This window comes from Xenopus laevis, chromosome 6L, assembly GCF_017654675.1.
Source record: "Xenopus laevis strain J_2021 chromosome 6L, Xenopus_laevis_v10.1, whole genome shotgun sequence".
Taxonomy (NCBI): domain Eukaryota; kingdom Metazoa; phylum Chordata; class Amphibia; order Anura; family Pipidae; genus Xenopus; species Xenopus laevis.
This window is the reverse complement of record NC_054381.1, coordinates 91,809,451-91,824,425: the sequence shown is the minus strand read 5'-3', so window position 1 is coordinate 91,824,425 and position 14,975 is coordinate 91,809,451. Positions and strand designations below refer to the sequence as shown.

The following is a 14,975-nucleotide window of genomic DNA, read 5'->3' as shown; positions in this document are numbered from 1 at the left end:
AATGTGCAGGTATAGTGAACATTTGATATTATTTAGCTATATGTTATTAATGAGCACTTTGTATTTCTATAATATTTAAGTTTAAAGGAAAAGTTCAGTTTAGAAATTGCTCTAATCATGTTGCTTGGGCTAGATGCACTCCATTTGTGTCTGTATTGTCACTGCTTAGCCTTATGTTGGCACAGATTTAATTGAAACAGATTTAAGTTTGCTTTTATGATATATTTTGTATGTTGTTAAAATCTAAGCATTGCTATTCTGCTGGTTTCCAAAAAATCCTATCTGGGTGCCGCTTTCAGTGACCCGAGCAAAAAACTTTGTGAGGGTCCAGATATATTGTTAATTGCTTAGCTATCTTTTCAAGCCCTCTCCTACGAATCTGCCATTCTGACTTCCAAACTACTACTTCAATAAAAGTTGAGACTCCAAGCCAAAGAGGTGCCAACATTTTTTTAAACAAATCAAAACCAATGAAAAAAATTAATTCTGCTAATTATATTACATTAAAGGTTCATTTTAAATGTAAAATCAAATCAAATTACAAAAATGTAAACCATATTTATTTAAAAATGTCACAAACATGGACTTTAAAAAATGTTGGTAAATAACTAAACCTCAACAAAGAATTAGGCTAAAAATGCTACTCAATATGTTTCTCTACAACCCCAAGGCAATGCAAGCTCTTTAAGTATGATCTGTGCCTCAGAAGATGCCCCTAGTAGCTCCCTAACTTCTGCTTATTCCCAGAACATGATCAGTTAAAGGGGTGGTTCACCTTCCAAACACTTTTTTCAGTTCCGTTGTTTTCATACTGTTCCCCAGAAATAAAAACTTTTTCAATTACTTTCCATTATTTATTTTTAGCTGTTTTTCTAAATTTTAAGTTCAAAGTTAAATGTTCCTGTTTGTCGTGTCCGAGTCTGACAGCTCAGTAATTCAGGTGCAGATTCTAAACTGTTACAATTTTGCAACATTTAGTTGATACATTTCTCAGCAACATCTCTGGAGTATTATCAACTATTAGCAACTACAGTTTACAGGGTCGGTGATCCCCCCCTTCCCAGAGCTGCTTTAGAAGACGAAAAACTACACTTTACACTTCAATATTAGAAAAACAGAGACAAATTAGAAAGTAATTGGAAAAAGTCCTTATTTCTGGTGATCTATCTGAAAACAACTAGTTGTTTGAAGGTTAACAACCTCTTTAACTGAGCTTAGGGACCGACTCACAATTTACAGTGTATTTGTAATATAAAGCTCACAACTGATGATTATTTCACATGTACATTACATGGCAACAATGCAGTCTGCATCAGAATTGGTTACTAATCAGTCCTTTTGCACCAGCTTCTATGGCAGATGTAACATCTGCTAATGTTTTGTATGTATATATAATACACAATTTATAGTCAAATATTTTACAGGGTTAATTTACCTCTACTTTCCTACATTACCTAACTTTCAATTAAAATGTCAGACCTTAATGGAGCAATGTAATAAAAACTTTACCCACATCTAGTAAACCATAGCAACCAATCAGATAATTGCTTTCAAACATCTGACAGTAAATTTTACCTGCTGATTGGTTGCTATGGGTTAGTAGACAGGTAGAAAACATAAGGTTATTTATTAAAATACCCCCTAATTATTTGTTTCTACAGTTGAACAGTATTGTTTTAAAGAACATAATGTATTCAGGAATAGCCCAGAGGCCTTTGAATAAATATTATTCCGTTTTTTTGTAAAGAAAACTCCACTTTGCCGTTGTTTAATTTCAATAAATAAAACTTACTTTAAAGTCATTTTGTCTTTGTCTTGCATTCTTCTTGGATTTTTCCATTTGTCCAGATTTTTCTGCTGTCTTAAAAAAAAGAAATAAATATTTTAAACATTTTTTAACATATTTTAAAAATTTTTTAACATTTTTAAAAAATTTTCCATCTATTAAAAAATACCTCTGTCAGTCACAATACATATACATTTTACCAACAGAAATATATATATTTTAGAATTATTGCAGGCAAATAAAAGAACTGCAGCAAATGAAGAATTAAGACTATTCACATATAGTAAAAAATGAGCAAAACATCAGCAACAGACTTATTTTATTAATACCATATTAATATCATATTTCACTGTCATTTATGTCAAATCGCAACCAGTCAGAAGGTTACATTTACTGGTCACCTCTTTAAAAACAAACATATTGGTTGCTGCACCTGGGCAAACTATGTACCTTTTATTATATTCCCCAAAAAGACTCTCCAAAGGGTAGAAAGAAGGGGGTGAGTCTTCTAGCCAAAAGCACCATAACTGTAACTGTGACTAAAAATTACTGCAACAACCACTATCCCAGAAGGTAACTGGGACATTTATTAAAAAACAAACAAACCACAATCACACAAAACAAAGCCACAAACAATAGCAACTATTCTCCATTATGATTTCCTGCCATTTGTGTATGTTTATTAAAACTAACGAATGGCTTAACTACATGGAAAAAAAAATTGCAATGAAAGACATAAATCAGCTTTCGACACATTTTCCGGCAATTTGTGCAACTGTGATTGCTATATTTCTAAGAAAAAAATGACGTTTTCTACCCCTAAAAAATTCTCAAGATAATATGTCCCATTAAGTTCTAAAGGCGTGGTTCACCTTTAAGTTAACTTTTAGTATGTTTTAGAATGGCCAATTCTAAGCACTTTTCATTTGGTCTGCATTATTTATTTTTCATAATTATTTAATTTTTTCATTCTTCTTCTGACTCTTTCCAACTTTCAAATGGAGGTCACTGACCCCATCAAAAAAATAAATGCTCTGTAATGCAACAGACTTATTATGAGTCCTATTACTCCTCTTTCTATTCAGACCTTCCCATTTTCATATTCCAGTCTCTTAGTCAAATCATCGCATGGTTACTAGGGTAATTTGGACCCTAATAACCGGATTGCTGAGACTGCAAACTGGAGAGCTGCTGAATAAAAAGCTAAATAACTCAAAATCACAAGTAATAAAAAATGAAAACCAAATTGTTTCAGAATATGACTCTCTACATCATAATAAAAGTTAACTCAAAGGTGAACAACACTTTAAGGTTGGTTGATTTGAAGTTTTATTTTTTGTGACTGTTCATTTACAAATTGCAAAAAAAAAAAAAAAAAAAAAGGTGGAATTGCACTTTGCAAGTTTGCTTTTGATTGATTTCTATCATTTTGTGGTTGCCCTTTTGGGAAGCTGCCCTTATATATACATACATATATATATATATATACATACATATATATATATATATATATATATATATATATATATATATATATATATATATATATATATACCAATGCTATAGACCATCTCCCATAAACTCCATTTTAATCACATAATTCAAATTTTTAAAAAGGATTTCCTTTTTTCTCTGTAAAAATAAAAAGTACCGTGTATTTGATGGCAACTAAGCCGCAGGAATTTACATTAGTTGCAAAATAACCCTAATGAGTTTATAAAATATTTGAATATTTTAGTAGACCTAAAGTATGGAGATCTAATTACAGAAATACACTTTGGTATGGTGGTACCACAAACAAACAAATATATGTGGTTTTTAGGGACACCACGATAATTTTACTTTGTCATCATTGCAAGAACAGTAAGCACAGTTTATGCTTGTAAAAGCCTGTTAAACAGTAACTAAAACCCCCGGCCATACATTTTGGGACAGTACACATCCAGGAGGAATAAAAAAATTGTTTTTTTTTACTCCTAACACTGCCTAAAGAGAAACACTACTAAATGTAGGGATTTTTACAAAACAATACAATATTCAAATCTGATTAAAAAAAAAAAAAAAAAAGCATTATCTGTGAACAAAAAATTGCCACCTTCAGTTATTTACTGCTTTTCAATGTGCTTTGGACGAATCTGAATCCTGGATTCAGTTCATCGTCAGCAAAGTGTCTTCTCAACTGATCGATAACAATACACAAAGGATTACAAGAGCAAGTACCAGAACGGTAGAAAGTGAGAAAAAAACAGTGCATTTGACTGTAATTATACTGTACAGGTATGGGACCTGTTATCCAGAATGCTCGGGACCTGGGATTTTCCGAATGATGGATCTTTCCGTAATTTGGGTCTTCGTGCCTTAAGTCTACTAGAAATTCATTTAAACATTAAATAAACCCAATAGGCTGGTTTTGCTTCCAATAAGGATTAATTATATCTTAGTTGGGATCAAGTACAAGCTACTGTTTTATTATTACAGAGAAAAAGGAAATCATTTTTAAAAATTTGTATTATTCGGATAAAATGGAGTCTATGGGAGACAGCCATTCCGTAATTCTGAGCTTTCTGGATATCGGGGTTTCCGGATAAGGGATCCTATACCTGTATATACAACTAATTTTAAAATAACTGACCGTTTTTAATAAACATGTAATGGAAAGTTGTTAAAATAATAATTTCTTTCATTAAGAAAAATACTATTTTTGGATTTACATTCCCTTTAATCCAAAAAATAAATGAAAAAGTTCAAGTGAAATAAACTCTGCAATATTTCAGTTGTACAGAACTAGAAGGAGAATTAGGTGAACTATAAAAATACCTTCATTAAATCAAATCAGTGTTTCTATATTCTCTACTCAAAAGAAAATATGCATCAAGCACCTTAGCAGCGACACCGTGTGGACATCTAATGAAAAATCTGTCTGCTACTTTAAAATGATAATTAAGATAGAATTAGAAGGAACATATGTACATAAGTAATTTCCAACTATATAGTTTTCTTAATATACTTTTTTTCTGGTCAATTACATTACATTAGGGGTGTTGACTAAAATGTTTGCAGTGGTTTCAAAAATGACAAGCAAGAAAATAAATCTTTCTTTATTTTAAAATTCATATTGGACTAGGGTTGATCAAATGTGTCCCTTTGACAGCATTAGATCAAAATTTTGAGAGAAGTGGAAGCTAAAGCATAAAGGCCAACATCTGACCAATAACTTTTGTGCATAACCTGTCATGCAGAAAGCTAAAAAAAGGAAAATTAAAACAGGAATGAGTACAGAAACCAAGAACAAAGTGCACCAGTGCCTTAAAATCAAGGTGTAAGGGTTGATTTATTAACTATCATGAACCTTTTATGAGTAGTACTTGTGTACAGCTCATAAAAGCGTTAATAGTTTTAAGTTTAACAAAATGTGCAAATAGCTATTTCCTGCTTGTACTTTGCATGCCCATCCGAATCCTTGCTGGCAAATGCAAATTGCAGGGGTCTAGCATTGCAAATAAATAGTTCAATACAAAAGTGATGGTAATGTTTTACTTAAAATGTATTAATTGGCCTATATGATTAAAAATTTAAATTGCATCAAAGGGATTTTACCACGAGAAAACTTTTTTTTTTCAGCACGCATCAGTTAATGGTTCTTCAAAAAAAGCAGAAAGATATTTTTATATATCATTTTGAAATCTGACATGGGGCTAGACATGTTAATTTCCCAGGTGCCCCCAGTCATGTGACTTATGATCTGACAAACTTCAGTCACTCTTTACTGCTCCTCTGCAAGTTGGAGTGATAACACCTCATTCCTGTCCCCTCAGCAGACCATCAGCAAAAAAATAGAAATGTAACAGCTCCCTCGTAGATATAAGCATAGCACTCAATAGTAAAAAGCCAAGTCCAGCTGTGACTCCTTTAGTTACACTGAGTAAGATAAAACAATAGCTTAAGTGAAAGCAGTTCCATCATGAAATTATTTTCAGTGTAAACAGTGTAATTTAGAAATAGATACTACACCATAGAAATCACGACAGAATCCCTTTAAGTACAAGAATTTGTGCCAACACACCTCTCCACTCATGCCCTTTAAAGAAGGCATATAAAGTTCCTAAAGCCCCCCACATAGTAGTACTGATAAATGAACATAATTCTTGATTTGGGTTTTATATCAGAACACAGAAACTAAGAATTGCTTCTAATGATGTTTATCCAGAATACCAAACTGTTTGGGTTCTTAGCCCTTCTTAAGTGAGAATGGACTGGTAGTGCCAGGATGGACAGTGAAATAATCCACGCTGAATGTAGATCTTTTAGGGGATGTTTTCACTGTATTTCAGTTGTACAAGACTGGACATTTGGAACATAGGGTAAACACAAGGCACACGCCTTCAAGCATGTTTGAGTTGTAAGAAAAAAAATTACTGGCCTCCTACACCATGAAATGTTTTTTTACCATGGTGAAATACAAACTACAGAACGCTCAGTACCTGGGATTTTCCAGACAAGGCATCTTTCCGTAATTTGGATCTCCATATCTTAAGTCTAATTAAAATCATTTAAACATTAATTAAAGCTATTGTTCACCATTAAAGTAACTTTTAGTATGACGTAGAGGGTCATGTTGAGTTATTTCGTTTTTTATTCAGCAGCTCTCTAGTTTGCAATTTCAACAATCTGGTTGCTAGGGTCCAAACTACCCTAGCAAACATGCATTGATTTGATTTAATTTCATACAAGTGAATACTGCTTCACTAAAAATCTTTGTTCAGAAAACACCCAGTACTCAGATGTTCCTGGGAAATGAAAGACATACCACTGTTATCTTTTTTGTTGAAAGTGGAGTAAATTATTATGCAGGCTGAGAGGGGTTCCCAAACTTTTTCATATGACTGTAACATGTCAGACAATCCCCTCCCCCTCTACTTCCTTTTCACTGGTGCGCATACAGTGGTTTTGATCTGCATATATGGGGTTTCACGCATACCTTATGCTGAATGTAGAATAATACGAATTAACTCATTTATGAATGTAACATCAAATACTGTACATATATTCAGGTGTAAACAGTGAAGAAATGTCCAAAAATAATTATCCTTATAGTTGGAGTGTTCCTTATGTAATATGACACTCAAATAATGAAGAAACAACTAACTCATCTGTAGTTTTTCATGCAAATCAACATGCGGTTATTGAATTGGGGAAACACACCAAGAAGCCCCTTTCGATAATCTGAAATGGAAAAATTGCTAATCTGTCCTGTATGCTTATTCGGTTAATTTTGCATTTAACTGTACTTAACAGACATGTAGCAAGACAAACAGGGGTGCTTAAGAAAAGAAAAAGACTTGTGGTTAAGCTTAGATGAATGTAGAGTCTAGGTGTGGTTTCTCTAATTAGGGGTATCTGATATTAAACACAACTACACGTTCAACTGCAGTTGACACATGGGTGCTTTTACAACTCTATTTTTACAAACAATACAACATTCAGTTTGTTTAAACACACAAGTCTGGTGACACTGGTGTACATGCATCAAAGGAGTTTATATAATGCTTCTATTACAAGCAGAGTTCTGAGAGACATGATCTTATGTAAAATTCAAGCTGAGTGTAAAAGTTTTTTCTCAGTATTTAAATATTTTCAATATTTTGGAACATATACAATAACTGCACTGTAAAAAAGTTTTTCTTTTATTCAGAAAGCTCTGAATTACGAGACTTAATTTCCCATAACATACATTGTATTTTTGGTCTCAACATAATTTATTTTTATACTTAATCCTTACTGGAGGCAAAACAATACTATTGGGTTAATTTAATGGTTCAATTATTTATTAGCAGACTTAAGGTATGAAGATCCAAATTATGGAAAGAACTCTTATCTGCAAAATCCCCGGTCCCGAGCATTCTGTATAACAGCTCCTATACCTGTATAGGTTTGTTTTAAGTGACCCTGTTTACTAATATAATTATTCACTACTATGCATCTTATAAAAACACAAAAAGGTCTCCAGCATGTGTGGCTGAACACTGATATATATAGGTCATTAAATAAGTTTAAAGGTGGAAATGGGCTGTCTGCCACTGGTTAAAGCAAATGTTCTTACTATATAAAGCTCACTTCAAACAAACAGACTTCAATATGCTTCATGCTTATTCAGATCATGTAAATTAATTTCTGTCTCTGATTTTTTTGAGAGGTTATTACCACTGAGGTCAGTGAAGCATCTCTCACATATTCATCAGCTTACAGTGGTTTTTTAAATGACTGTAATAAAAATGACTGTATAAAAATACATTCACCATTTTTTTTAAAATCATAAGCAAAATAAGATAAATCCATATAAATCCTTTGGATTTATGATGTAGTAATATTTAATTTTCTGGTAGTGTAATGAAAAATTCTGAAGAATATAGCCTACCTATCTGAAGGCACAGACCTGATAGTAGGAAGTTTGGTGGAGTACCAATATTGGTCCTGGGCTATTTGCTATGGTATGGGCAAGGGTCCCTGGTTCCCCTGAAAGTAAACCTTAAAGGAGAAACAAACCCCTTATTAAAAAAAACCCTACCCCACCCTCCTCCTCCCCCCCAGCCTAGCTGCTAGCCCGGCCAAATGCCCCTAAATTTTTACTTATCCCTCGGTGCAGATTCAGTGATCGGAGTTCACGGCAGCCATCTTCCGGGTCTTCGGTAATCTGACGAGACTGGTGTGGCGGCACATGCGCAGCAATTTCCCAGTTTGCCACAACTGTGCATGCGCCGAAATTGACAAAAATTGCAGAAGCACCAGAAGAAGACACGAAGACCCAAAAGATGGCTGCAGTGAACTCCGATCCCTGAATCTGCACCGAGGGGTAAGTAAAAAGTTAGGGGCATTTGCCCAGGGTAGCATCTAGGCTGCGGGGATGAGGGAGGGGGCCTATGTGGGGTAGAGTTTTTTTGATAAGGGGTTTGTTTCTCCTTTAAGGCTGCATCACAACAACATAGCCAGATCCCAACTTCCTTCTCTACATGTCTCTAACCTTTATCTCTCTTACCTGTTAGTGTTCAGTGACTTTTCAATTAGTTTGCTTTTAAATCTGGCCTTCATGCTAACTGAAAGTTGAGTCCCAGTCAATGATTATCTAACAGGTAAGAGAGATACAGTAAAAAGCAAAAAGTTGGGTTCTGGCTATTATGTTAGACATCAATTTACTCCAGTCTTTATTGATTATATTTTTGACTAACTAACTATATTAGAAACATTTATTAATGTGCACAGCCTGTTTACCCAGTTTAATTTTAACATTGAACTGTTCCTTAGAGTCCGTAAAGAACAAGTTTGCGGAGATGAAATGGGAAGAATCTAGTGGACAGTCTTCCAGCCTTCCTAGGGAGGACAACATTCAATAAACTTTCCTCCAACTCATTATACTTATATGGAACAGACCCACTTCACCTACTCTGGATGAATGGAAAGATTCAGTCAATAACATACTGCCTTATTACAAAGTAGTAAATGTGTCAAGAGTATGCACAGACAAACTCATTTGGTTAGTCTGGGTTTTTATAGTCCTAACTTTCCTTGGATCAATGATAATCGGATGATTGTTTAATGTGTATTGAATTTTAACTTACTCCTTTCCCCACCTCTTCTATTTCTACATCACCTTTTTATCTCGTCTTTTTCCTTTTTTATATACATATATTTTTATAGATATGCAATTGATGGAACTATAATTTTTTCAAAACAGCAAAAATAAAAGCTTTAAAACATTTAATACCCTTTGATTCCAAGAACTTATGGTAGTATAGTGAGAGTACCAAGTCGTTAGCCTATATAAATATTTAAATGACAGTTTGCGGAGTTTTCACATAATTAGAATATTCCAACATTTGTTTGGGACATCACCATTTGAGGTTTACAGTAGATATAAAAACATTGCTATTACTATTACCAAAAAATATCTAAAAAAGCAACAAAAAAAAAAGTTGACTTCAAATTTTGCCTAGGATGTATTTAGGGTGAATCTTCAAGTAAAATTTAGGAGAACAAATAAGAATTCATGCTAAACATCCCTAAAATGGCCTTTCATGATGAACCATGGTCAGCCTCTACATACTGTATCAGGCTGACAGCCATATAGTCTGGGAATCTCTGTTATAAAGCATCCACACAAAAGAACTACCGTTAAAGAATGCATGGAAACACAGTTAAGTCTTATGGCACCTTGGTTAGTGCACGAGACATACGTTACAACAGTGTTCTTTTTTTCACAGAAGTCTGTCTCGTTTGAAACTAGGCTGTAAACAGAACCTGAAACCTGCAGATTTCATGAATCAAGATTAAATTACTTTAGCAATGTAACTCCTTCCTGCACAGGCAAAACTAAACCTTTTTGTGGTAAAGCTAACGGATTCACTTTTCGACTTGGCAGTTTTGATGACTGAAAAGTTTCAGCTCAGTTATCAGTTTCAACGGCCATACCGCTTACTACCAAGGCCAATTCTATATACCCTGCAGACAATTTCACATCTCCTTTGCCTCATTTTGAAATGTACTACTTATCTAATATAGGTGTTGTTAAAATGTAGTGCATTTTGAGCCACAATACTCAATAAAGATAAAAAAGTAATGACTGCAAGGTGCAAAGACTAGGATTAATTAATGCCCATGACAGGTCATGGACAATCCTAGGCAGAATGTCAAGTCCATCAATTATAGCTTGACTAGTTTGTTAGATGACAAAAGAACCAATACATTTTATTTACTTTTGGAGAAAAATGAAGATGCGGCATGTAAAACACTTTATTCGAAGCAATCCAGTTTAAAGGAGAATTAAACCACCCATGGTTATACTGTAAGTCCCCACTAACCCCCCCCCCCGCTGGCCCACCTCCCAACCTCCCCTCTGCTAAGTGTTATCCCAGAATTGTGTCCCCTGTAGGATTACTGACGCGAGTGCAGTGGAGCTCACGGGCCCCATCTACCAGCACTTCCCTTCGGCAATTTCCATCACTTCCAGCGCATGCGCAGTTGTTGTGAACCAGAAGATTACCCCAACTGTAATCTTCTGACACAATTCTGGGGTAACACTTAGCAGGGAGGAGGCAGGGAGGGGGCCAGCGGAGGGGGGTTAGTGGGGACTTATCAACGTGGGGGGTTGAGTTCTCCTTTAAATGGGAACATGAGACATTTTTTATACACTATTATTATAAACTATTACTAGAGTAGTTAAATGCCTAAAAGCTTATATGAATTAACATTACGGAGACTGAAGAAATTTATTATGGCAAACATGCCCATACAGTTAAAACAAGCAGCACAGCTATACCTCGCTAAACAGGCTTCCATTCACATATGAAATCCAGAGCTTCCAGAAGTTAGGAAGTTGCCCAACAACAACTTTTGTTAATTTATCGACAAAGGACACTTGATGGGGTGTCTTGTATCTCCATGCTAGAAAGAAACAAAGACAATAAGAACATATTTTACAGTTTATGGAGGAATAAACAGCATATATGTACACATAATCATTATGGTTTCTCAGATAAACATATGCTGTAAATATTGTTAGCGCTATTCAATGCCAGGAAAACCTGGGATTCTATAGCAACATGGACCTGTGTACTAATTTACACACAGGCAGTGACACAGGAAGAGGAGAATGATGAATGAACAAATTTTAATGAGTGAAAAAGAGAAAGTCTCTATTACATGTTCACCGCATGGCTTGGCAGGGATGGAAACTAAGTGTACATAAAGGCAATATATTACCTTTAATCTGTTCTTAGTTTATACACGTGTGATCAGTATCTGAATCATATTTGTGTGGCAGTGATATACCCTCCATATAAGATAACCATACCTCTCTGTGCAGCTTATCGTACTGTGTGTACGGCACTATTGCCAATAATATCTGTGAGATGGGGACAGGACGCTTAGTAGCGGCTCAACTCTCCAACTGAATGGGAGTTGGAGATCAACTACTATTTGGGTGAGTAGGGCATTGTCCCTGTAGTGTGATAATAGATGCTGGCAAGCTGCCTTCATTTCTAATGGGTTACACTGCCTGCCAGCTTCACTGTTCCAATTGGTATTCATTTTAACTGCTAAACTGATCTTCGCTCGTGGAACAGCATATGCTACAATTCTGCACATAATAACGGTTTCTTTTTAACACTGACAATGTTGGCTACACTGTATTTGGATCTTTACACACTTTCAGCCTCACTGATTACTACTTTGAAGGTTCAAGATTTTTCTCATGTCTGGCCACTATGTTTTTTTTTTTTGCTTGTCGGGTCATATTTGTGCACAGAGGTTACCATAGTTATGGTAGCCTTTTGGTGCCATTACATTGTGTTTGGGTATTTGCTTGGTAGGGTGGTAGATCTGTTGTTTTGTCCCTGAGGAAGACCAAAGTTTGTGCTCGAAACTTTGGAACTTTTGTAAATAAACCACTTCCATATATATTAATTATATTATATATAGCTATTGCACTGCATGAATTAAGGTTTTAAGCAACGAGTAAGTGAGCATGGCTGCTTGAAATGGAAAGGAATTGACTGCAACACAATTAAAAACATGTGGTAAGCAAGAAATCAGGTCAGTGTGCTGTGAGTATGTTGGGGTTATGTCACTAAATGAGTTACTGATCAAACCTTCACACACAAGTTCCTTTTTACAGGAGAAGTTAAGAACTTCAACTGCTATAAATCTCTTATCAGAGAACAATCTGCTAATTTATGGCTCTGGCTAACGTTACAGAGCACTAAACATTGTATGTATTGAATAAAACTGTTTTTTTCTTGGCACAGCACTGGATTCAAAAATTACAGTGTCAAACAGGATGCCCTCTGGTCTCTTTTCTAGCATTGGATTGTGCAATAGTTTAACATGTATGCTTCCTATATTTATAAGCATATTATTTATGCATACCTACAGACAAAATATATTAGTATGAGAAAGATGTAATGTAATATTCATGGATTCTTACTATCATTCCGTCCAGACTGAAAACTACTGCCTCTCTGCAATGATGTGTTTTGACTGAGTCTGCCAAGTGGTGATGGACGTCCATCGCTGTCCATGTCAAGTAATGGGCTTTGGAGGACTGCTGTTCCTTAATGGAGAAAACAGGAAATATTAATAGATATCTAGACTCAACGGTAACTCACATTATGCAAAGAAATCAAACTGTAATAATTAAAGAACACACAGAGCCAAATTCACTGGGAGTGCCAATATGTTAAACCCCACATGTTTTTATGAGAATAATCCACCTGCCTGGGAAATTTTGTAGCTGTGCACTGAATGGCAGCCTTACATGCAGTTCCCAGTGCTTCCTTAGACTTGTGCTTGCATGGTAGAATCAATTCTGAAAAATGGTCCTAAACTGAACCTAATATTAGAAGTCTAATGGTGATGCCATGTTTACTTGCCCATATTTTATCAACTTAATTTGTGTACTTTGAGTTTCTCTTGGGAGTTATCCTATCTCCACTTATTCATTCCATCTATGTCTGATTTGTTAATATGAGGTGTCAAAGGCTAGTTCCCCTTGTTATAGAACACCTAATTTTAGCCACTTTTAAGTTGGTGTTCAATTTTTATTTACCTTCCTCTTCTACTGTTTCACCTTTCAAATATAAGCAGTTCTGCTTGGTGCTGTGGATATGGATGCCAACTGAAAGGTATTTACAAACCTGGCTGGTAAAACAAATGCTTGATACTAATATTATTAATAGGGAAGAAATGAAAAAGATATAGGGCAGGCACCTTTCCAGGAATGGTGGCTTCCTCAGCTGTGGAGGAGCTACGGAGGAGTGAAGAAGGCAAGATGACAGGCTATAAGGGAATGTTCATTTCTAGTAACTGCTTATGGACAGAGCCAAAAATGATGCTCACTCAAATGAAAGTCTGTCTGATAGCCTGAATGCTGCAAAGACACAGTATCCAGTCTCATCCTACCATCAATTAATATATTAAGCATATAAATGCTGTATTCCATTTACAATAGTGAAGCACAAACTACTGTATCTAAATCATCAATGGAAGGTGTGAAGTGTGTAACAAGAACAATTTGTGTTGCTCCCACTCCCACTCCTGTAAAATTTACTGTATAGTAATAACACAACAAACAGTACAGATGTCAGATCATGGCGATAGACAGCTCTCTTACACAGAGAAACCATATTATGAGCCTGTACCAGTTCCCGGAAGGGAGGTTAACTAGAACTAATTTTTTAATTGGTGATTTGAGGGACCCCAATGTAGCAGCGGGGAACTGAGACAACATTTGTTCCCCTCAGGACTTCAACCATCTGGAGTGGATTATCTTAAGTGAATGCAATGCCTTTAATGGCCACAAGAGGGTAATACAACATAAAATTTGAGAAACAAACCTCTATGGCCTAAAACATGTTATGGTGTATAAACAGTTGTTTGCAGCAAAGTACTGCAGTGGCTGGTGCTCATTCCAATTTAATAAGGATTTTCCAACATAATGTTTAAGCCACATCATATACTGTTAAATTCAAAACTTCCTTTTGCACAAACAAAATTATTCTACCCCTACATAATAACTATTATGAGATTTCCTCCAGTTTTTAACCTAATTTAAAGAATATATTTAAGTCAATCAACATTGAAATTCAAGACAGTCCTATGTAGTATGTATAAAAAAAAAGTTTTAAAAACGTATTCGTATTTGCTACAGACATAAAATGTAGGTTTAGGCATGTTTTTTTCCAGTAAATATAAAATCCAGTATCACCTTATAGTTACAGCCTGCTTTAGTATGTATTAGATTACAGAATACCCAAAGCAGTGGAGGGCCACAAAACGAATAGGGAATACAGTACAGTAAAAAAACTGCTTACTATTTACTGGTGTTTAAGATAAAGGTCATGTTTAAACTCAATTTTTAGCTACATAGCATACCAACAGTTACTTCTACAATTAAAAAACACAATGATTCAGTGGATGATTTCTAATGGCACTACACTATGGTATATATATATATATATATATACATATATATATATATATATATATATATATATATATATATATATATGAAGTCCCACAGTGCCCGCACACAAACCAAAAAGGTAAAGCCAGTGGTGGTCGATCCAAATGTAGTTCATATATATGGAAAGAAGATCAGCACTCACTGTAGTTCTGGTGAATTCGTGTTGATTTATTTGTC

The 14,975-nt window shown here is 34.9% G+C and overlaps 1 protein-coding gene across 1 annotated transcript in view; it reads right to left on the bottom strand.

Annotated features, from left to right (window-relative positions):
- Positions 1 to 14,975, bottom strand: part of exoc2.L (exocyst complex component 2 L homeolog) — a 138,821-nt gene that overhangs the window by 54,346 nt on the left and 69,500 nt on the right. Inside the window, exons 12-14 of the mRNA XM_018267739.2 lie at positions 12,762 to 12,887; positions 11,097 to 11,221; positions 1,793 to 1,861 (exon numbers count right to left, since the gene is read on the bottom strand). Coding sequence (XP_018123228.1) covers positions 1,793 to 1,861; positions 11,097 to 11,221; positions 12,762 to 12,887 — 320 coding nt within the window. The remainder of the gene's footprint in view (positions 1 to 1,792; positions 1,862 to 11,096; positions 11,222 to 12,761; positions 12,888 to 14,975) is intronic.